Below are 24,834 nucleotides of genomic sequence, written 5' to 3'. Positions count from 1 at the left end.
GTATTTAACCATACAGACCCAAATAACTGGTGGCTCTTTACTTTATATATACATTATAATCACTGCAGCCTCCTGAGAAAACAGGTTTATAGAAGAAATACAGGTTTGCTTTTCCATTTTTCAATCTTTTATTTATTTTGTTTTTCTCTGCTCTTTGTTATGTTATTAGATTTTCATTATATTGTCAAGAGAGTAATGTTTATTGCTATTTGCTTTTTTCTTTATTTAACAAAACTGAAAACCTTAATAAATGCCAAATCATAAAATCATAATCATAAAAAGAAATGGAGGTTTAATTATATCCTTGTGTGAGAATGAGCTCTGATTGCAATCACTGGGAGAAAATGTGGAATAACAAAAACATGATTAAGTCCAATTTAATGTTATTAGTTTATTTTTGTTATTTTCACCATTATAAAAAAAAACAAAAACAAAGTCATATGATGTTAAATAAGACACAGCCCACAAAGACAAACAGGCCAGCCAATCAAGTTGTCACATTTTGATGATGGAACTGCGTTGGTTAAATTGCATACACTTTAAAATACAGAACATAGGACTTTAATTTATTGGATTCTGAGGTAGTCTGGCCACCGTAATGTGCACAAGCATTAGAGTAATGAATCAGGCGACTAAGACATGATTGTAAAGCAAACGGGATCTCGACCATGAGAGGTTTAGCACTTTATCACCTCGTTTTCACTGACCAAGAGTAAATGTTGAGCACCTTCAGGAACCACCACGTTATTACAGTAAGCTGTTCACTGTGAGTTATACTCACAACTGTACTTCCCCTTACAGTACAAAGTCCAAAATTCAATGGTGATATAAAGTCATAATACACAGCACAGTTTTGTAGTAGACATTTAAGCCTGAGATGTAGTCAGAAGATTGAACTAGAGCAGAAAAATGTTTTTGTTGTTGTGATTAATGATGAAAAATTCCCGAACAATTCGTCCATACAGAACAAATATTCTGAATGAGTCAGGAGTCAGGAGTCACTCCAACGGCGAGTGGATGTTCAACCAAAAATAGAAAAATAATTACAAGATAGATAAAGTCCTAAAGTGTTTGGCCTAATTCATATCAAATGTGACTGATTTACATGTTCACGTTCTTAACGCATACATGTCAATTCTTCTTGTCATTCAGACATTCCATTCTTCCCCCAAAACCATATTTCAAAGGAATTAGGCTAAATTATTTTTCTGGAATCCATAGTTTGCAGTCTTCTGCCAAAATAAATAATTTTAACAGAATTTAATGGTTCACAACTCAGAGACGAACCGACTCTTTTGACTCTCGGTCATTGTTCATCGGAGCTAAGAATTAAACAAATGAATAATTGTAAAATTGAGCAACTCTTTTTACTGAGTGGCTCCTCAAGAATCAAATCTGAAAAAAGAGTGGAACCTTTTGTCACTAATTATTATAATACCGCATTGCCTTTGGTTATTTTGAGACTCAATCTTTCCTCAATAACCAGCTATTCTGTGTTTCCTCTGGAGTTTAAAACAGCTTTGGGTTGACAATGTCTTGCACGAAGCAGAAACTCCTACGGCAGAACCCAGGAAATCATAGATTTATTTATGTGTGTGTGTGTGTGTGTGTGTGTGTAGTCAGATTAAAAGTTACTTCCACACATCATTAAAAATACCTTCTGTGAACTGAAAAATGCGCAGTTATGAATTTTTTATGCAATATTGGATGATTTAAACAGGAGCCGTGGCGGCGACATGAGGTATTCTGTTTGAGGATAATAATAATGCACCTTTCAAATACCGGCAACTGAATCAATTCAAATATATATCACCCGCTACCGATAAATAAACCTGTACAAATGGAAAAAAAAAAAATACCACGCTGTCTTAAACTCAGCTAACCCTAAATTTAACAGCACACAGGTATCATACAGTTCAAGAAAGGGAAGCTTTCTGGTTTGCTTTAGGCATGATAATATCACTATACCTGTATGATGTCTCATCAGTAATTATTATATATAATTATTACAGAACAATTACATATAATGTATAATTATAGCTATACAAATTATTCTATTTATATTTCTGTACTCCCTCATTACACCAAGTTGTTTTCTGTTATGACAAACCTACTTTACCGACTGACTTTACCAATATTGGATACGACTGTAACTGAGGAAAGACATGATGGAAACAATGAATGCTTCAAAATGTTGAAATCTGCCTTTCTGACAAACTCAAAGCTTGAGGTATCTGCATTTGTAAACGTTGTGAGGTAAAAATGGGAGTTGATCCCTGTGAGAAAATAAAAATGTGCAGTGCAAATGTTCCTAACAGTCATGATACAGTACATAGAAAAGTGTCAAAGACGATCCAAGATGGAGGGAGTTCACGTCATTAAAACTCATAGATGTCACTCCTGTCCGGCCGTTTACTCCTCTTTGGGATCTCTACTTTTTCACATCAGAAGAGATAAAAAAAAAATAATAATAATAATAAATAAAGGTCCAGGCCACACCACTAGCAACTACTTGACACCGCAGGCCTGGTTCAACTCCTCAGTGTGTTCGAACGCTGCCTGGATGAAGTGTCCCAGCAGACGGTCCATGTAGCACTCGCCCCGCGGGAACCAGCCGTCCAAAAAGCCTACATGTCCGCCGTGGGCCGTGACCAGCAGGGCCACGTTGGGCAGGGGCTGGGCCGCAGCCAAAGGAAAGGCTGGTCGGGTTCGATTTGAAACATCACAATCACAATTAGAAATGGAATGGGGAAAAAGACACGTGGGAAAATAAAACCATGGAATTCAACATCATTCCTTGGCTCACCCTCTTTGGGCGACAAGGGGTCATCGGCAGCGTTGAGGCAGAGGACGGGCATCGCCGTCCTGTGGAGTTTCAAGTCGGGGTCGGCGTCCTTGTAGTAGTCAGTGCAGGACTGGTAGCCGTACACCGCGGCTGTAAAACGTTCGTCGAATTCACGGATGGTGCGTGACTGGAAGGGACGGACCGATGGAGAATAGGATGACTAATACGTACAAGTGTGTAACCCAAGATTCAAAAATGTTGTCTTCCCAAATGAAAAAAGGTCAATGTTTTCCATATTGAAAGTTTATTTTTTTGTATGTGAAGTGTGTTGAAAGTAAATTTCTACTCAGATTATACTTGAAGGGTATTTTTTGGTACTTCTAATTTAATGTACTAATTTAGAGTAGAGTTATAGTATACTACACATTAATATACTGTAATTGTACTGACAATATAGTAGAATACTTAAAAAAATTTAAACATTAGCATTTAGTATACTTGTTATAAAGTGTGTTATTGTGGTCAACAAATGATAACGAGAAAATATATTTTTCGTATATTCAAGCACATCTTAAGTACAATGTAAGTGATTGTTATTTCATGGCATCGCATTGATGTGATGCTTCAGACACAGATCTTACCTTCAACACGTAGTCGATGTCCACCACTTTCTCCAGTACCTTACGGTTCCTTTGATAAACACACATATATAAAAAAAATAAAACCTTGTTGAGGCAAAACCTAATATGAATGGACAAACACGCCGCCCGCCTGCCATCTGACCTGTTGATGGTGCTACACAGGTTGGCAGCGAGGTACCGGTTGAAGAGCAGGCAGTTGACTGGTTGCTCCAGAGAGTCACAGGACTTCTGAGTGTTCCAGCAGACGGACAGCGTTATGGCCGCCATCAGCCCCGACTCCGCGCCCTTATCTGCCAGGTAGTTCAGCACCAACATGCTGGGCAGGGTTTAGAGAAACAAATAGTGAAAAGATTCAAATATAGCACTAAAGCGGAAATGCATATTATTTTGTTATAGAAATAACTTACTTGACACTCAATTTAGCTGACACTTTATAAGAAAAAGCCATTCAATGCGTTTGCGTTATGCATTTGCTCTATATGCTGTTTCCATTGTGTGTGGAGAGGTCTGCCAGTCTCGGCAAGAATGCACTGATCGGCCATGCACAAGAAGTGAGAGGCAGCCGTGGTGAATTTGACAGACTAGTGTAATTCATCTGGAATTCTGAGACTTGTAGTGTGATCCACCCAACACAGACAATCTCATGGATTACCACTTTAATGTGTAACTACAGTAGCCTGAATATGGCAGAGGAGGGGAGGTGAGGATGCCAACATTGTATTTAATATTTTCCCTCAAGTGTAGCTGAAACCTAGTACAGCGTGCGCTGACTCACCCTCCGAGAGACACGCCGGCGCCCAGCAGAGGGGCTTGTGGGAAGAGATCTTTGATGTGGAGGATCACACGCTCCAGATCTGAGGTGCTGGCAGCACAGAAGGTGTAGGGTGTCTGAGGAACGGCAGCAGAGCGGAAGAGAAGAGGTTTGCATAGGAGATGGATTCACTACATCTAGTTTGCATTCACACATTGACATTTAAATTGGTAACATTTATTTCAAAAGCCAAAGACAACAACTGACAACTATTATCATTTTTTTTTTTGACATTGGCAGCAAGAAATATTACATTAACATTATAGGCATAACTTCTTTCCACAGTTCATGCTTTGGCTACCAGTGGGTGGCTGATGAATATTTTTTTTGCATGACTCTCTCTAATTAACACATAATTTGTTGTTACGTTTGTTTAAAGTTGAAGGGTGATCCAATCGCCTGCTAATGGTCACCGGAGAAGCCTCAAGTCCTTTTTGGATGGAGCCACTCAAGACCATCCCGCAGTAATTTAAGACGGTGGTTACTTATTAATTATACATTCAACAATGGCGACGCCATCGCCTGCACCTCTTCTCTTCTTATTACTTCTGGAGAGAACAACAAGAACTTTCTAAATGTTCTACAGACCAGCAACTCCTCTCCAGCAAACCCTCTGTTGTTGAAGACCACACATCTAAAAGAGAAATATATAAACAAATATATATATATATATATATGCACAAGGAAGTTACAACACTATTTTCTGTTTGCTTCAATTATTAACAATTCCAACCCAAGGGTAAAGTGATGACACATGATGGTGTAGACCTGTAACCCCATCTGGAGGCCTGGTTGATGATATGGAAGATGTAGAACTGCTGGCTGTTCCCTGTCAGGCCAGGTAGGATAAGCACGGTGGGACGCATCGCCGGGTCTGGGTACAACGTGCTGGACCCGTTGTCCGCCCAGTCCAGGCAGATCCGACCGCCATCAACTGTTTGAATCAACTCGCTAATGAAAGAAAGAAAGAGCCATTGGACAATGGCACAGTACGTCAGGAAGCTGTGCAATGCAATAGATGTACCCGATGCAAATGAGTAGCATTGTGTTGCACTGGCTCTTAAATTAGTTAAATCCAATAACTGTCTTGAAAATAGCAAACTCAACTGTAAATTGTCTTCTCGATCATTCCAAATGAACGGAGTAACCTGCAAACAGCTGGTCATTATTGAAAAATAACCCCCAACAAGGTGATCAGGGTTATTTTTCGATAATGCCCAGTTGGCTGAAAATTGTTCTTCATATTACACAGCTACATACTGAATAAAAGAAAACAACAATTGTATACTAGTATGCCTAGTTTAGGAGCCTCCGCTAAGAAAAATAGTCCACAACAGCGTGAAATGAGGGACGGAATCAAAGCAGAGATGTGGTCACCTGTAGCAACGGTCATTATTAACAGATCAGTAGAGATTATTCAGAAATAACTGACCCCTGAATATCATCTTGACCAATCGGAATCGAGTATTCCACAGAGCCCTGTAATAAATAGGACGTAGAAGCTCTGGTAGATAAGTTTGAATCTACTTGCGATAGCCGACAGTGGGCTTGGATTTGAGGAAGGTCGGGACCAGCGTCTGGAGTCTTCCTCCCCAGCACCACGGAGTCGGGCAGAAGCGCTCAGACACCTCGGGGCAGTGCTGGTGGAGGAACGCCCGAAAACCATCGTTACACACCAAGACTGGGATCTGGAAGACAAAACACAAAGAATTACTTCAGTAAAGTCCTTGCTGAGAGGAGAAGTAAAAATGTCCCTTAATTGCAGCTGTTGTTCAGTTTCATCATTTACGATAGCGTTAAGGTATAGGCCTGTACTTTAAACACTTTTGGCCCAAATTATTTTCACAACCTTTTAGTTAATTGTTGTAGGACCATTACACTCAAAACATTGTTCCTCATAACAAGTATTTTTTTACTTTTTACTTGCGCAATTACAGCTTCAATTTCATTTTTCGATTCTGTGCGCACTCTGTCAAAACTCCTGACAAAGTTTGCACAAAAGCACTCGTCGTGGATCAAACCGTGAATGACTTTCATCGACGCAAAATGCATTCAATGAGCACGGTTTTGAAAATTCTGAATGAATTTCTCACTCAAGCGCTACCAAAAGCAAAGTTACCCAAGCTGTTAGTTTTACACCCACTTTTGCAAATGTTTTCATAACGACCGACACAAGAAGTTTATGAAGGCCATAGCAAAAACAGTTTTGAAAATATACAGTATGTGGAATATTGAATTTTTGAAATGTACGGGCACATGTGTCTTCTCGTTTAAGGATATAAAGAAAGACTGTATTAATCACTCCCATAAACAAAGCGGGAGAGGATGCCATGAGATCAGATATTAAGATCCAATTAAAATGAGGAAGCAGGCACAAGTGATCCAAGGAACTAAACTGAAGAAAGAGTGAAGAGATAGCTCCAACCACCCTTTCCCGACTGACCTGGCACCTGCGGCCCCAGCTGAAGCACAGTGCGGCGGTGAAGGTGCAGACGACCACCAAGAGAGGCTTGGAAAAACTCTCCAGACACGTTTCCCATAGCTCCAAGTGGAACAACAGCATAGCGGGGTAAGACGCGTATACACGTATACAGGCTGCAGTTGGAAATCAGCCAAGTAGAACTAACGGACTGTGGCGAAAAGTGCCTTAAAATGCCATTAAAGAAAAGAGATAAATGTATATATTCCATACAAGGTATAGACTTCAAGACTTTATCTTGCTCCGATCACCCAGCGCACTGTTGCACCCTGGCTGTTATCAGCCCCGACAGCTCATTGACTTGCAGGGTAGAATTCCTGCTTTTGAAGCTCACCTTGGGAAACCGGTTCCTCCAGGTTCTTAATGTCGGAACAGCACCGTTATCTATCGCGCCCCCACCAGTTAGTGACCAGGCAGTTGTGTAGTATTCTGAGGAAACACTAGGTTTACTGTGTGGCTTGTTCGTCCATTCCTCCTTTCCTGTCCTGATTGACTCTTTATTTGAACCGTCTCCGTCATGTCTTAAACACCACTTTATTCATTATTTTACCTCCTTTTGTTCATGTATTTATTCATTTTATTTGCCATTGTTTTCTTGTATCCTAAGGAGGATAACACCTGACTTATTGGGAAATAAAGAAATGGGACACCCTGGAATGGTGTCCCGTTCAGGGCGTCTCCTCGCCTTACACCCGTTGTCGGCTGGGGGCATGCTCTATGCACCCTGACTTGTACTTGTCTGATTAGGAATATAAAGTTATAACGACCAAGATTAATGTCCATAAAAGTCATTTTAGGCTAAATCTTTTTGGGTTTTATCTCCTACTTAATTAAGGACTGCATGACAACATTGAATTGCTCAACTTTTCAAGTTGCCACCACATTCACGCTTCAGAAGCAGCGCTGCAGAGGAGCCATCAATTATCCTGAGCCATGGCTTCAATTGCAAACAGTATACAGCTATTTAGCTCAGAAACGACAAAATAATTCAAATATAGATTACATACCGATAGGAATCTATATTATAATTTGTTAAAAATAGGTGCATATAACCCATGTGACAATAATCATGAGGAAATTATATATTGCACAAAGGGAAACTGGCTTTAGCTGGTGTGAATTCAGTTATTTTGGGTTGTGCAAACTGTGTGTGTAATAACACACAAAGTCTCTGTCAGGATCCTGCCCTGCTCTAGGTCCATCTGTCTCCCCCTAGCCCTCTCTAGCTCCCTCTGGCTGTCTATAGGTTGCTATGCCCCTCTCTAGATTCCTCTGTCTGTATCACATCCCTGCCATTACACCTGTCCCTAGTTACTAACCTCACCACCTGTTTCCACCTTCCTCGTCACTCCTAGGGTATTTAACCGGGTCCCCATCCACTCTGTCACTGTCCGATCATTGCATGTGTTCCTGCATGTGCTGTGCATGTTTCCCTGGGTGTGTGCACGCCTCTGCAGCTCTCAGTCCTGACTTCCGCCTGTTCCTGGCTCCTGACTCCCCGCCCGTTCCTGGGTTCCGATTCCCCGCCTGTTCCTGAGTCTCTGCCTGTTCCTGATACCCCATCTGTTTCCTGTTCTTGATTCCCTGTCTGTCTGCACATTAAACCCTGTACCTACTCCCAAAACCGTGTGTGTCCTGCATTTGGGTTCACCTGCCCGTATTCCTAACAGTTTTAGCCTCCTCAAAATTTTTCCTTGACAGCCACTTGAAGGAATTGGAGAAGAGAAGATCTTACATACTCAAGGAACCTTAGAGAGTGCTACTTCAAGTGGCGCTAGGAATTACTGTACAAGGCGTTCTTGTAATTAAATCTTGAATGAATGGAGTGATAACGGTACAAAGGTGCTGAGCAAAGGCAGTTATGTAGAATTTCACAACATGAATGTGACTCAATTAACAGTCCAGGACACAAGAAATTATGCAATTCTAATGAAAGCAAGGCATTTCATGAAGAGATTAACTATTTAAAATTGCAAAGAACATAAATACCAATGAGGATATTTGGTGTATTGATGCCTTTACAAAGAAGCAAGGTTATCTTGTAACGTATTATGTTAATACAAGTAATCATCACATTACTATGAGTTAATGAAATGACCACGTTATTACAAATCATTCATATAAAGTACAAAGGCCCAGGAACAGATCCTTGGGGGATGTCACTATTAACTGTGTTCAACTCAGATTCTTCTCCATTCACTGCATCTTCACCATGTGATCCAAGATTTCCATTTACCGGTAATGTGGTATTGTCAATAACCAAGAATTAGTCTACGAGGTGGAGAACGAATGGCAGGCCGACTTCATGTATTTGGACGCAATATATAAACGAAAGAGTGGAAAGGAAGATAAAGGAAGCAGAAAATAGTACGTAGCAGCTACGCTCGGTGCACGAAGATCACGGACATTCTGCAGACTTTGTACTAAAGTGGTGACTGGGTAAAGTCCAGGTAATGTCCAGTCCAAATGATTTGGACATTTGCGTTCACATATACAGCTCCTCCGTATAATGTCCCGATAATTTCAGGTTTGCAGTGCATGTGTGAAAGCAGCTTTGGACAGCTGTTCGCAAATGGCTCCACACAAACAAGGCACAGGCAATCATCTTCATCTGATGAAGAGGCATCTGGAGTATTTAATTTTATACGTACGTTCTTGGTCTTTGGTGTTTTCGATTTGGTTCCCCTGCATTTCTTTTGGAATAGATTATTTTTAGCTTGTGCCTGCCTTTCAGCCGCAAGTGCCTCCTTCACTGGTGTGTCAGTGAGAATAGCAGTTTTTCTTGTTTATTTTGGGGGTTTTTTTGGATGGCGGGCTAGTTTTCTCGGACGCGCTTTTGGGTATAGCCAAATGTCCTCTGGAGTTGATTGGTGGGTGGAGCTGGCATTACTAGGCAAGGGTGAGGTGGTGGCAGGGCTGGGTTAGTGCTGGGACCTGGAAGTGCTGGGTTGGTGCTGGGTCCTGGAAGGGCTGGGTCTGTGCTGGGGCCTGGAAGGGCTGCGCTCTGAAAGGGGTGATCTGAGACATAGGATGGTACAAATTCTGTCTCCAATAATACATACCTGTTGTTAGGTTGAGACCTTGTCACCAGAAAGCCAGCCTGAATATTCAGTGGGGTTGCAGCCAGACAATATGCAATTGCCACATTACCAGGGATGTCATAGATTATGATTGTTTTTTTTCCCGGATTGTCCTTATCCAGCAATTAGACACTGAGTTTATATGCCTCTTCAGCAGCCCATAAACCGTTCCTTCAAAAGGTTGCAGCCTATGTGAGCAGTGGGTTGGGAAGGAGAGCATAATTATGCAATTTTCTTTGGCAAAATTTAGACCATCAGTGTTTGTACAGAAGGAGTAAGCATGGCTTTTCCTTTGAATACTTGGCATGTTCAACAAAAGGATTGAGGAAATCCACATAGTGTGTTTGCTTCATCAAGCCAGAGGGGTTTGCTTCTCCTTTTGCTGCCAGGGGGTCCACTGTTGAGGAAGTGATCGCGGAAGTTCAGTTTGCTGAACTGTTGCTGCGACTGCTCATGCTCACTAGCAAACCCCTTTCGCCGTATGTCAGGGACCAAACCTGTTTAAACCCACGCTTGGCCACCAATCGCTCTGGATTCTGCACAGTTGCCATACCATTTTCCTCCATAGTCCGGATGTCCCCTGGTCCCATTTAATGTCAGCCTAAAATCAATTCTACAGATTGTCAAAGAAAGCGTTGACATTATACTTGTTAAAGGCACTTGCCTCTGGCTTTCTGAGAGAGAATGTAGGGTGCCGCTTTAAGAAGCGTGTAAACCACTTGCTGGCTTTTTCTTTTTCAGCCCAGGCTGGTGGAAACGGCAGCTTTGTTGTTATGTTCTAAATTAATATGCTTATTCCACACTTGCAAATTTGTCTGGTCTCCCATTTTGTCACAGCTTAGGAGCCAAGCTGTGACAAAACACATTGACAAAATTACATATGACAACACTTAAAAGCAGACTCCCTGTGTCTATGTGCACCGGTAACTTGACTCAGTGGTTTTGGAGCAAGTTGTCACATGTGATAACTTAACCCAAAATCACTGAGACAAGTGCCCAAACTGCCATGTTTGCTATCGCATAAGGCGTTTTCACACCGCAGGAAGTTCATCATAGTTATCAGCACTTTTTTGGAGGAACCTGCCTTTTTTTGTGTCCGCACTCCAGGAACTAGAAACGATTGTAGTTTTGTGTATTTATTTATTATTGTTATTTTTATTTATTTATTTATTTTATTTTTTAAAATTTTTTTGCATGGCTTTTATTACATTACATTTACATTTAGCAGACGCTTTTATCCAAAGCGACTTACAATTATTCAACCACCGACGGACGCAGCCATCAGGAGCAATTAGGGGTTAAGTGTCTTGCTCAAGGACACTACAGCATGCTAGCAGGAGGAGCCTGGGATCGAACCAGCAACCTTTAGATCACTAGACCACCAGCTCTACTGCCTGAGCTACCATCCCCATTTTTTTATATCAAAAAACAACACAGAGCCCTGGTGTGGCTCATTAAGTTTACGACAACCCTCCACCCTGACCTGGATCCCGCAAAACAAAGAGCCAACAAAACAACAAAGGCTACAGGGACATCTAGTGGAGCAGAGGGGTCGTCACGTTTTTCAAAGGCAAATAATGAAAGGAAGGCGCGAAAGAAGGGAGAAGACATACGAAGTTCCATCACTTCCACCGGTCCCTCGGACTGAGTCCGCCCGGTCGAGTCGCATCGCTCTGGGTGCAGACCAGCCCACGTACACTCAGAGGTAACAACAAAATAACCAATAAAAAATGTAAAAAACAATAAAAATCAAACTTTACTTATTCGCGTGCGGTGTCCCGATGCAAGCCCTTGCCTTAAGAAAGTCGTAACGAACTTTAAAATAAGGCCTCGTAGATCTAATATGAGTGTAGATTCAGCATATTTATGCTGCTTATTTCTCGCCTTGTTCAGAAACAGTTTTTAGTGGACTGATAAGGTGAAATCAGTGAAAGTTACGGAGTACATACAACACGGAACATGGAAGTTGTGCTGAAATACCACTGGCTTACATCACTTCAGAGTTCCAGTGCGGTGCAAATACAACCAGGAAAAAAAAAGCCCTTGAAGGTATTTTGTTCTCGGGGGACCTCCCCAGTTCCTAGTTCCCCTCAGGGAGTCCCCAGAACTGTTTGTGCGAAACCACCTATAAAGCAGGACATTAGCAAATGTATAACAAGACAAGTGCTACCAAGTGCAGATGTGTATTTGTGAAGATTTTTAACTAGAAGAAGATTATTGTCAAGATTATATGTCAAGTTAAATGTTTTTAATTTAGAATGTGAAAAATGGTAAATCAGTTTACAGTGTGCTTTGCTTTTCCCAGACAGGATATCAGACCAAGTAGATGCACAAAACTAGTATTCGACTTTTAAGTAACACTACCTGGAAGTGTAAACACATCTGACATGGACAATCTCCGGTTGTGAGCTACACGTGTAACTCCGGACAATGTCTGGATAATCTGGTCCGGACATTATTCGGACATTGTTGTGTTGCTTAAGATTCTGCAATAGTGTTATTGTTCAAAGTTCTTCAGCTGAGCAACGAGGGACTCAAGCGCGTTCAGGATGAAGTGAGATTGGTGCCCGGGGAAATGGGACTGGCCGGTGTTTGGGGGAGGAAACGGGCGAAGGTACAGTATACTCATCTTGAGTGATGGGAGGTCGAACAGGTGGGGCCTGAGCGGGGGGAGGACTTCCTGGATCCCTCTGGCTGGTTTGTATGCGTCGCTGGCGGCAAAGGAGGAGATTTCCTCCTGGGGGAGGGAGAGGTACGCCCTCTGCGGGATTCGAGCTACCGGGTAGGCCTGCCAGCTGAGCGAAGTCTTTCAAATGGGAAAGCTGGAGACCTGGGGAGGGAGTGATGCCTGGATTTTTCAACTGACAGGTGATCGCTGCTGCCTTGCCTCCTGGTGGACCTGGCAATATGGATGCTTCCGCGCCGATTGCCGGAGGTGCCATGCTCAGACTGTGGTCACCCCAGTCACACCTTGGAGAGATGCGGTCACGCTATCTCCACTTAAAAATCGATTGCATCACTTTGTACGGTAAAGCCATGAAAGTTGTTTAAGATGGGAATTTTTACAATTATTACATCTGACATTACTTTCTTGTTCTTTCACTATAGATTTTTTATGATCACATAGCAAAACTGGAGAAATACTGGAGCCTTTTTGTTCCACAAAGCGCTGTACGGTCTTTGTGTCCTGTTTTGTTTTTTTTCTTGAAACTGGCAATCCTCTTGCCTGTTGTGTTACTCCATCACATAATACCGATGCAAAGGCCATTGCAAAAATTCCGCAAATGCTGGCTGGCTGCTGCATCTGCATGGTAGGCTTTCTTATCAGGAATTGACATGCTTGTGGACAAATTAACCTGGATAGCTTTTGCTCTTTGTTCTTCTTTATGTTTGCGTTCAGGCTGTCATATACAGTATATGCAAAGCTCATTGGATCCACAGAAAAGGTTGCTGTGATTCAGTGGTTATCATTTATGTTAAATAGTTTCACAAATGGCTTCTGTGGTGTCCCAATCCTCCCTTCTTCTTCTTGTGCAATGTAAAAACAAACTGCATCCACTTCAACGGTGCTGAGTCAAGTTTGGGGCTGCAGAATGCTGATCATTTGTTCTTGGTGAATGACTACTTGTCTTTCTAATTTGGTGGCTTGGATGACTTGATTTGGTGATTGATTTCTCCAAAGTGGTCCATGGTTGTTTTTTCTTTGTCCTCTGTGCTGTTTCTTCCCTTTTTTATGAACAAAAACACACTTAGTTTATGGGCTCTCCAGCTCCTCTCCCACTTTGACTTTTCTTTCCTAAGTCCTCCCATGTTGATGAGATCAATTCAGTGAATGTTTTGATTATTCTGAGTTTAAACATATGGAACTGAGACAGCATCAAGTCCAAAAAATCTTTGTGCTTATTTCTTAACTTGGTATTAGTAAGTACATAAATAAGGCCATCAAAATATTTATTTTCACTTGCTTATTATTATGTTTATACTAATTCTATTTGACATAGAGAAGGCATTACTGAGGATTACTTTTGGTTAACAAATTATAGCCATTGGGTTTCTGCTGCTAACTCAAAACTTCAAGTGTCAGATAAAGCTTGTGCTTTTGATTTTTACTCGATTGCATGTGATGAGCGCACAGATGCCACAGCTGATAATTTCTTTGCGGGGAGTTGACGATAACTTTTGCATTACGGAGGAGCTGCTTGATCTTAGGATTCTAAAGGGCACAACAACAGGTAAGGACATTTTTGAAGCTGTGTCTGATGCAATTGACAAGATGGGATTTAAATGGGTCAAGCTGTGTGGAGTTAGAACGGATGGGGCTCCAGCAATGACAGGCGAGCGCAAAGGAATGGCCTCTATGGTGCGAACCAAGGTGCAAGAGAGTGGTGGTGAGGCTGTTAAAATGCACTGTATTATCCACCAAGAAGCCCTCTGTGCCAAGACAATCCAACTTGGTGATGTGACGAACACTGTTGTGAAAACTGTCAACATAATTCGAGCACGAGGGCTCTACCACATAGAATTTCAAGCTTTCCTATCTGATGTCGATGCTGAATACGGGGACCTACTCTACCATTTTGATGTGCGCTGGCTAAGTCGTGGCTCCGTGCTGCAGCGATCTCTCATGAGAATTCAGTCAGCGCTTCCAAGATTTTTCTATCATTGAGAAAGAAATCAAGCTGTTCTCGACTCCCTTCCTGATGGATGCAGAAGAAATGGAAGAGAGTCTGCAGTTAGAACTCATTGAAATGCAGTGTGATAATTCTCTAAAGAATCAAAATCAGCTTCTCTCCCTACCCGACTTCGACCGGAGCTTGGAAAAGGCCAAGTTTCCTCTGATGAGATGCCACGCAAAAAGAATGATGAGTTTGTTTGGCTCAACATACACATGTGAGCAAACATTTTCTCTTTTAACTCTGAACAAAAGCAGATTGAGATCTCTGTGATGGCCTTCGCATCCCTACCACCAAACTTACTCCTGACCTGCCAGCCATCCTTCAGTCCAAAGCGCAGCATCACTGCTCCCACTGAGTGCAATGCTGTTCCCATTATAGGTGAGTTAAAAATATATTACACAGTATTCAAGATTCAAGAGGTTTATTTGTCACATACATATACATACGTTCATACATATAGTATATGCAGTGAAATGTCTTAAACTTAACATAATAGCTAACCTAATTTCTACCTAGCTAGTGAGGCGTCTGAATGAGGGCCCCGGGTTCTCAAGAATCAGAGCCCCTGGTATAGTGATTGGGTGGTATAATTACTAACGTATGTTACTTTTAATTTATTGCTTCCATGTCATACAGAGAATGACAATAACGTGTCTGTTTAGAGGCTCGTATGAGAAAGGATGTAGGGAGGCCTCCAGCTTGGCCAGAGAAGGAAATGTGTAGTTTTATGTCGGACAAGTGCTGAACTGTGACCTATGTATTGTGACCAGATGGGCTACATGATCTCTGTACTAGTATATAGGACAAGTCTTTTACTTAATTTGGGAGAGAATATATCAGGCTCCTGTTCTCTCCCAGACGTCCATAGCAAGTCTGGTGTGATGCTGACTTATGTAATAAAACTATTATTTTAATCAAGTCAGCGTCAGCGGAGACTCCTTCTTCATCAACACATCAAAATCATCCAGAAACTACACTAGCTAACTAACTGAAACTAACTGATTCCTGAAACATAATGCAGTTAGTGAATAGAATAATATAAAATTAAATTAAATAAAATAAGACCCAAAAAGGTAATACAGAGTGTGGGTACAAAATAGTAGTAAAGGGAATAGAGTTATGTATATGGGATAGGCTATTTGTATATATGGAAATGTGCAGTAAAATGGCATGTGAATAAAGTGTGTGTGGAGGTTACAGTACAGTGTACAACAGTACGGAACTGCAATACAGTAACACCGAACAGAACAGCAATACAGTACACGCAGTAACAGTATGCAGTAACCCAGAACAGTGATACAGTATGCAGTACAGTAGGCTACATACAGTACAGTAAGGCAGTGGGGCCTGTGTGAGTGACTCAGTGAGGACCCCTGGTGAGTTCAGCATTTACAGTCCTTATGGCTTGCGGGGAGAAACTCTGTCTCAGTCTCTCTGTCCTCACTGTGTGGCTGCGGAGGCGCTTGCCTGACCGCAGCAGCTGGAACAGTCCATTGTTGGGGTGGTGAGGATCCTTCATGATCCTGCGGGCTCTGCTACTACACCTCCTGGTGTATAAGTCCTGCAGGGAGGGGAGGGTAGTTCCAGTGGTACGTTCGGGTGAACACACGACCCTCTGCAGGGCCCGCCTTAATTCATAAATTCAGTCAATTTAAGTTGACATCATTTGAAGGGGGATCGCCATCCTCACTTAGAAGCAATCTGAGGCTGCTGTTTTGAGAATGTGCTGTCAACCATTTTTGTAACAAAATAAATGAAAACTCTAATGGATGGAAAGCTGTGATGTAGGCTGTTTTTTTTCTTTAAACATTTTCAATTATCAAGCATAATTTATCTACATTTGATTGATTTTGCTAACTTTAATACATTGGAGGTGAGGCGATATACCTCACCTGTAGTGAGTGGCCCAGCCCTTCGCATGTTTTTCTGTATGTGGCCCTCAGTGAAAAAAGTTTGAACACCCCTGCATGACAGCCTTTTCAGTTAACAAAGCCATGACTAAGGCTTAGTTTAACCATGTAACATGATTAGGACCTATAATTGATATATATAGTTTAGTTTAGTTGGGGGCCACCCATTTCATAATAAAAATGGGAAAATGAAAAGTCATTTTGTGACTGTACGGGTGTCGACAGAGGTCCATATCTCTCAGGGTCGCTTAGTTCTACAGTCAGGAATTCTTACAGGAGATATCAGATAAATACCCAACTACTTCTCAATCAAACAACTAATTCTTATTTATAATAACAGAATTTGATAATATGGTAAAAAAGGTTTAGGTTGAAAAAGGAGATTAAAGCAAGTTAAGATACAAACAGCAAGTTAAGATACAAACACACACACCTGGGAAGTGGGGGAATGGCTGGTATGGTAAAGGGAAGGTAATACTCTGGATTGGCTGAGAGGTCTTGTATTTGAAAACACACAAAAGGTGCCGCTAACTGTACGCTGAATAATAGAAATAAAGAAATTGTCGTGCCCACACCATCATGAGATTTACCAGAGTTCCGAGCATACTAATTTGCAGCTCCCTGGATCACCATAACTTCCAATGGGTTGTTTCGTCTGGGCCACTGGTCCCTCCATATTGTCGGGTTTTGGAACGGCGAGATGCAGCGAAGGTTGTACGGATGGGGCTTGTCCAGAGCTGGTCGTGTGGTAGATTGGTGGTGTCGGCGGCATCTGAAAATCTGGTGTGTTCGTTTGAAGGCAGGTGAAGTGCCTTGTCCAAAAATAGTCTACTTACTGGGGTCGCATGGCCACATGCCACCAGGGGAAAGGTATTCTTAAAAGGAAGGTTCGTCAGCCAGGTTTGACAGAATGTCCTCTATCAGGACTACTCAGCACTGGAGAAGGGAGGATGCGAAAGGTTTTCGAGGTGGAAACGTATCCCTGAGGGTCTCTGCAAGTAGCGTTGCAACAAATGTGGAATGTGGAACAATAAAGGAAAGAAAAAGCAGCACGGCAAAGCGCCAGGTAATGTAAGGTTATCTTCCTAATTTAAACAAGGTGGTCGCAAGAGTCTGGCGAGACACAAGATGCATCATTGTTTATACTTTCTTAAAAGGGCGGAAATGAAAGTGACCTCCTTCAACTGCCATTGGTCGAGGATTTCAATCTAGGTTTCAGTTTGGTCCCCCATGGAAGAGGGGTGTTCCCATTTTCCTGTGGTGCGTTTGTGAATAAATATTTAGATTGCAAGAAGATAACATGCCACACGTGAATACATCTTTGGAATCCAAGGAGCAAAATCGCACAACAAATAATAGCAATTGTCTTTTGAAATTACTGTGAATTCACAGGGTTAGATGAAAGGAAGCTTATTCCTTTCAGAGCCCAGATGGCCTCTCATTACACCCGTCATCTAAACCTATTTCTCTCTAAATGCATATTATCGGCCCAGCAGTACGCGGGACGTTCATTGAGAATCGGGGCGGTTTCTTCAGCTGCCATGCAAGTAATCTCCAACAACTGGGCAGATGGTCATGATCTGCGTATGCCTCCTACATTCAACCTAACATTCAATTCAGCCGCTATTCTCAGTGCTCAAAAATCCCTACTAGCCTGACCAAAGGCAAGTCATGCATATACTGTAGCTGGTGGTGATGCTTAAATTCGATAGCAATGTCATTATAATCTCGTATTCCTCAAAGCGTACTGAGCGTCCTCCCTCCATTCATTCTCCAGCATCCATTCTGGTGTCCTTTACATCTAAGACCACTTACTTTACTACCAACCATGCTACCCGTGCCATGAGCGGCACATTACTGCTCACAGCAGCACATTTTAATAATTGACTGCAGCACATTTCACTGCTCAATCGTCAGCTACATTATAGTCTCCATTACAACCAGTGTCAGGACTACACCAGGGTAAGATCTCTCTAGTGGCCCTGCTAGATACATCATCCAAACATATAAAGTACATTTATATACATTTTTATGGACGAGCTCCACAACATTATAGAGTCCTATTGTCAAATCGTTGTCAGTCTGTATTCATCGTCAAATAAATGTCTTGTTTCCTTCATCTATTCTCTTCTGATTTAAATGTGTTTTGACATACTAACTGCGTAATAACTGGATGGTCTAGGTAATTGGGCCAGGGATCAGGGTGGCTGTACGGCTGCTGCTCGTTTCAGCAATCAATGAGCAACAGGTAAAACCCCCATCCCCCCACACACACGGGGAGAACCTCTGTCATGACGAGCTCCTGGCTTGTTCCATCTTGTCCACTTTCTACAATAAACTGGTGTGTTTGCAACATCTCTGCCTTTGTTTCTGTGTCGGAGGGCCCTTAAAACACCACTTGAGGGCACGCAGTGAGTAGTGAAACAGGTATAGCAGAGTGTTCCATATTATTATGATGAATGGTCAAACTTTTTTTTCAATCATTAATAATGTATTTTATGGCAATAGAGCGATTGCCATACCCTATCAGCAGAAAAACACATACAGTATATAACATTTAAATAAAAGTAATTGGGGGATCTCCTTTGCATCCCACATCATTTGATTACACTGCTCGCCAAGGCAGCTATAAACTGTAGTACAGACACACAGGATGCTGAAATGGTCTGTTTCCACACCCAAAAATGATCTAATTCATACCTGTTCAAGCCAGTTTTGTATTATGCCATATTGCAGCAAAGCAGTTTTTATACAATCCTCAAATAGAGATTAATATAGTATTTTAATATAGGCCATATTTGGAGAATATATTATAGTTTCTGGCTAAATAGGTGGAGAGTACTACAGTAATTTTGACAAGTAGTTAATTGCTAATTCATCTTAATTAAGTAAGAGATGATTCACAACAAATCCTTATGTGGGGTCCTGTGAGAAGAAAAACAACTTTGTTTATATATTAGATTTTTAGTAGGTTGTGAGCCTTGATTGACTTATTTCAGAAAAAAAAAAAGTTAATTTTTCACATTAATTGCTCTTGAAAAGAGCTATGAAGGCCATATATTTTTATGAAATCAAAATACTTGAATGATTCATTAATATGATCGGCCTTGACTTCCAGTGTAGTGTAATCGCAATCTCATTTAGAAGAAAAAAGTATGTGGCAGTTTCGCCACCCCACACCACCCAAGTGGCGTTTTCAGAGCCCTCCGACACAGAGACACAGAAGTTGGGGGGTAGTAAACAGCAGTTTATTGTAGAGTGTGCTAGCTGGAATTATCCCAGGAGCAGATAGAACATGTCATTACACAGGCTCCTATTTTGAGTGTGTGTGGTATGCTGGTAACAGGTATGCAGCCACCCTGATCCCAATCACCCAGATCCCGGTCAGGTGAGGCTGCTCACCACACCATCCCCACAACACATACCCCCGACATCAAACTAAGGCCAGGGAGACCCCCCCACCAAGCAGGGAACAGAAAAATACAAGCATAAAACACAGACTCTCACCTAGGGTTACCATACCTAAAATACAGACTCTGACATAGGGTTACTATACCTAAAATGTGAAAAACACCAGACTCTGAAAACAGGGTTTCCATACCTTAAACAAATAAATGTCCAAAAAAAATTAACTGGTCCCTTTCCAAAGGACCTTGTTCCCTGGAAAGGTCGACCAGCTTTCTTCCCCCAGAGCGACGATGCAGACTCCCCTTCTCCCTTCTGGCGCGTGGGACCTCGAGCTGCTGTGTTGGCTGGTGAAGGCATGGCCGGTTTTGGCTGTCACAGGGACTGCTTGGAGGGGTGGCCTGGCTGCCGGGCTGCTGGATGGTCCCGGCAATGGCTGCTGGGCGGAGAATCTAGCTGACAGCGGTTACCTGTGGTGGTTGCTGCGCCTGCTTCTCCCCCTGTCCTTCGCTGGACCCCCTGGGTGCTGCTGCTGCCAGTCGGGAGAAGGTTGGTGCTGGGGCCGTCCGTTGAACTGCTGGTGTCTCCAAGGCGTCTTCGGACGGCACATCTGCGTCCCTTCCCTGTGCTGGAGAGTCCTAGTTCAGGCGCCAGTGTGGCAGTTCTGCCTGCCGCACGCCACCCAAGGGGCGTTTTCAGGCCCCTCCGGCACAGAGACACAGAAGACAGGGGGGTACTAAACACCAGTTATTTGTAGAGAGTGGGCTAGCTGGAACTATGCATGAGCAGATAGAACATGTCATGATACAGGCTCCTATACTGAGTGTGTGTGGGAATGGGGGTTTTAACCAGTTGCTCGTTAAACCAACCAACGAGCAACAGGTATGCTGCCACCCTGATCCCAATAACCTAGATCCAGGTCAGGTGTGGCTGCTCACCACACTATCCCCACACCACAAAGGTCGTTTCTCAATACCAAGTACGCGAAGTACGGACTTGCGGACTTGGTAGTTCGGACTTGGCAAGTTCGACTCGGGAGTACAGACTCCGCTCCGCCATTGCCATTACCACCGCTTGGTGCGAAATGTATTCTGGGATACTTGGCTGTCCCAAGTCCACACAAGTCACCACCGATGCATCCTCGATAAAATGTGCGGAGCAAGTCCACATCCGGGCATTTGGACTGGACTTGGCTTGATGCGGACTTTGAATTGGAACAGTACTTGGGCTGCGACTGATGACATTTCACAAGTCCACAAAAACACAAGTACAGACAAGAACGCAGATTGAGAAAGGCCTAAAGTATTATATGGTAGACAAAACGTGGTGGGGAGGGGCACAAGTTTTGATGATTTGACTCTGATGTGAGGCAAAATGTGAAAATGAATGTATTTTTTTAACTGTCGTATTTGAATATTTTGTATTTAAACAAAAAAAAGGAAAATATTGTCATTAAATGTTTTATCAATTTGGAGCCACTTACAGAATTTTACGCTACAGAAAGTAATACTTTATTACCACAAAATCAAATAAGCATCAATAATTGTGTGCCCTTATACTTAGTTAAGGCATGTGATGGAAATGATCAAAGTTTAAATTATAATATACCTTATTTACTCATAAACCCAAATAATCCATGTGCATTACATGTAGATTTATTAATTCAAGGTCAGCATGTAGTTTTAATTGTCTATGAGCACTGCATAAAATCTTATGTGAGTCATATTTCTTTGCAAGTTTTAAAAACACAAGTTCAAAAAAAAGTTCTCAAAACATCCTAGCTGATTTGAATTGTTGCCTTTTCCGATAGATTTTTAATTAGCCAAGTGGGATTCCTGCCACCACCTCTGATTCGATGCCACATTCATCTTTTCCTCGCTTGATCTTGAAGAACCCTTAATAAGAGAGGATACACAGAATAAGATTTAAGAAGATCTATATTTTTTCAATTCTATTCAATGTTAATGTCCTAATTACATGAAGAGCAACAGTGTTTATTATCACTTTCAATGCCCCATATCTAAATCACCAATCAGACATAAAAGTGTGGCCCGGTCCAACCTCTTACCTTTGTCTCCCCAGTCGGTGTTCCAGGAGTTAGCAGCCAGCCAGTAGGGGGTCCCACTTTCCACTCCCCATCCCAGAAGTTTGATGGCGTGGCCCCCCAGTAAGTCCCCAGTCACATGCTGGTACACACCTGTGGGAAAATATGGCATAACAGATATATTAGTGCAGTGCGTGTGTGTATGTGTTACCATTAGGGCCCCCTAATGGTAATTATATTTTGTCACCCTTCCAGCTACAGTTTAGCAGAAATGGCGGTCCTCACAGATTCATTGAAATGTCAAGCTCCTCACGACTACTGCAATACAGTATGTGTGTGTGTGTGTGTGTGTGTGTGTGTGTGTGTGTGTGTGTGTGTGTGTGTGTGTGTGTGTGTGTGTGTGTGTGTGTGTGTGTGTGTGTGTGTGTATTACCAATGAATTTTAATCTTGGACCACATAGTTTTAGTCATGGTGTGTGGAGAAGAATCTGAGTGGAAGTTTGATAACAGTGGCGTACCCCACTGTATGTATGTGTGTGTGTATTCATGTCTGTAGGCAATGGATGTGTATGTGTAATATGTAATAAGCCCCCACCAGTTTTATACAACAGAAAATCTGCATAGACGGAGAACGCCGCCTCCACCGGTCCATTCTGGTACATCTCCGCCATGATCTGTTCCTGTTTAGAGGGAACGCTGTATGACCTTTTACCTGGAGAGGGGGACATAGAAAGGAGAAGAACAATTGAGTACAAACATCAATTGTTGAGGCATTGTAGGGTTCCTGGAGTCTTTTATTGAGATAGCATACCAAGGTGTTTGTCCTTTTTGTAGGGAACGGAGTACCCATCAATACACTGCATCTCACACTTGGGGGTCTCCCCTTCCCCCTTACACGGAGGACGAGAGCCGTTTATGTGGTGTTCGCAGGGGGCAATGCTGTAGGGCCGGCAGCCTGGCGCAAAAAAAACCCACATTCACGCTTTTGCTTTTCTCATTAAAAAGGTGGTGAAAACGTGATGCGATGTGGGCTGACAGGTAGCATGGACGTACCCACTTTGGAGCCGTACAACCCCCCTGACACCAGACCCGTGCTGGACCAGAAGTCCCACGCAGCACTCGGATAACCCCCGAAACATCTAGGAAAACAGATGCACATTATACTCACTGGGCATGTGCTAAAACATTTGGATGTATAATTAAGGTGAGAGTCAAAATAAAATACATAAGCACTCACCCCATGCCACATTCATCACAACAGGACAGCAGATCTTCAGCGGAGATCTCCACAGAAACCTTTCCCTTGGTTTGAACACATAATCTGTCAGAAATAGCCTCTGCTGCCCCAAAGGCCTGTGGAAAAAAAACAAATACGGCTCCATTGGAGGAGAAATAGAAGCAAGTACGTTTCTACAGTGGCAATAAGTATAATAAATTGCCCTCTAACTAGCTTCGTGTACTGTATGACCAACCCAGCAGGAGCCGCAGGACCCCTGGTCTCTGATCTGTTGGATGGTGGGACAGTTGGGCCACTGCTGGCGAGCGTCGAAGCTGTCCGGAAGCTTCATGTATTCCAGAGAATGTGCCCTGTGGAGGATCAGAATATTAGTCAGGGCATCAGAGAGGATTTCAACCTCAAATATATTGAATTGCCTTGAATCGTCCAAGAAAAGACCCGTCAAAAACAGACTACGGTGACAACATTTAAACATATAACGTGCGTCACAAAAGTTTAAAATGCCTGAACAGCTCTATTATGTTAACTAAAAGAAAAATACGGAGGCAGAATAAACATGGTAATTACAACAAAATATTCGACTAACATCACCCTAAACCAAATGATTTATGTTTAATACGGGTAAATAAATTAGTAAATAAATAATGGTGGACAACTGACAAAATATTTAGTATTTCACTGTACCGTGGGCTTCCACTAGGTCATGCTCTTTAACCGTTTTTAAGCATCAACAGTATTCCCTTACCTTTGAGGACATTTTCCCCAGAAGTTGGAATTGAGCCTTGATTGGAGGGTAATGTTATGTATGGACACATTCCAGCAGCATTTGTTTCATTATTTGATTGTTTATTTGCGGAAAGAACCAGACACACACACACACACACTTAAGCAGAACTTACACTTCTGGCAGCCTTGGTCCATCCAGCAAGGCCCCGCACAGACCCTTCACGTATCTGACGTCCACGTTATGGAAGTTCTGTCCAGCCTAAAGGACGGGGGGATTGAGTGCAAACACAATTATTAGATATTCCGACCGAGGTGGAACATCAGGCCTCTCGTTTACCTTCCAGGTGGTGTTGGCTCTGTTGATCAGGTCGATCATCTCCGGGGAGAGAAGGGGGGGCTGAGGCCTCGCCCAGGAGCCAGACATTGCCCCCAGCGCCACGAGGAAGCCATGGAGCCAATACATCCTTCAAAAGGGTGGTGAAGGTCGAGTCAGCGTTTTGTTTTTTTCTCTCCAAAATCCTTATTTCTATCTGTAAAAGGTTCAATAAAAAGGTTTGATATTCACGAGCATTTAACAGTTCAAACCCAGAATCAATTAACTCTTTGGCTGTAAGAGCATTGTGCCTCAGAAGCAGGTGCTGGTGGAAATTCTAGAGAAATCTGTCACTTGTTCTCAAATATTTAATTTCGTTTTTAACCCAGTAATGAATTTGGATGCTGCGGCCGTCTGGGTTTCCATCGATTGGTTTATTCAAGTACAATGTAACGAAAGGCAATGGCTGTCAGGGGGAAATAAACTCAATTTATTTTTGTTTTGATTCCATTTATAACCTTGAGGTTGGAAAGAGCTGCACCTGCATGAGAGGAAGTGAATCCAGACAGACCTAAAACAGTCATTACTCATTTATTCAAATAATGATCTAATTCTTATACATGTATATTAAGTTGTCTATATGTACCTGTAGGTTAGTTTTTTTTATCCTTAATATATACAGTACATATATATTAAAGAGAGAGCATTTGTGGCCATTTCTTATAAT

At 42.3% G+C, this 24,834-nt stretch overlaps 2 protein-coding genes across 2 annotated transcripts; both read right to left on the bottom strand.

Annotated features, from left to right (window-relative positions):
- Positions 1 to 2,508: 2,508 nt before the first annotated feature.
- On the bottom strand, positions 2,509 to 6,800 carry LOC307246881 (protein ABHD1-like; the record flags this gene model as incomplete). Its single annotated transcript, XM_080022919.1, has 8 exons — positions 2,509 to 2,699; positions 2,807 to 2,972; positions 3,427 to 3,742; positions 4,202 to 4,314; positions 4,826 to 4,871; positions 5,006 to 5,188; positions 5,765 to 5,925; positions 6,681 to 6,800. The coding sequence occupies 8 exons, from the start codon at positions 6,798 to 6,800 to the stop codon at positions 2,509 to 2,511; spliced, it is 1,296 nt and encodes a 431-aa protein (XP_079879045.1).
- Positions 6,801 to 21,420: 14,620 nt separating this feature from the next.
- On the bottom strand, positions 21,421 to 24,290 carry ctsbb (cathepsin Bb). The gene is made up of 9 exons (XM_080024593.1): positions 24,132 to 24,290; positions 23,968 to 24,053; positions 23,304 to 23,418; positions 23,069 to 23,184; positions 22,885 to 22,970; positions 22,643 to 22,786; positions 22,427 to 22,543; positions 21,856 to 21,984; positions 21,421 to 21,682 (listed from the first exon to the last, which is right to left on the bottom strand). Exons 1-9 carry the CDS (start codon positions 24,255 to 24,257, stop codon positions 21,606 to 21,608), a joined length of 996 nt encoding a protein of 331 aa, XP_079880719.1. The 5' UTR covers positions 24,258 to 24,290; the 3' UTR covers positions 21,421 to 21,605.
- Between the last annotated feature and the right edge of the window lie 544 nt (positions 24,291 to 24,834).

The sequence above is a fragment of the Zeus faber genome (genome assembly GCF_960531495.2).
Source record: "Zeus faber genome assembly, chromosome: 2".
Lineage (NCBI taxonomy): Eukaryota > Metazoa > Chordata > Actinopteri > Zeiformes > Zeidae > Zeus > Zeus faber.
Note: the sequence above shows the minus strand (reverse complement) of the source record. Positions and strands in the feature narration are given on the sequence as shown.

Bases quoted from the DNA above. Each gene is read 5' to 3' on its own strand.
- ctsbb (XM_080024593.1), bottom strand. From the start codon at position 24,257: ATGTATTGGCTCCATGGCTTCCTCGTGGCGCTGGGGGCAATGTCTGGC. The intron at 22,787-22,884 runs GTACGTCCATGC...TTTTTGCGCCAG, and splicing joins GTTGTACGGCTCCAAAGTGG to GCTGCCGGCCCTACAGCATT. The intron at 21,683-21,855 runs GTAAGAGGTTGG...TCTCTTATTAAG, and splicing joins CACCGACTGGGGAGACAAAG to GGTTCTTCAAGATCAAGCGA.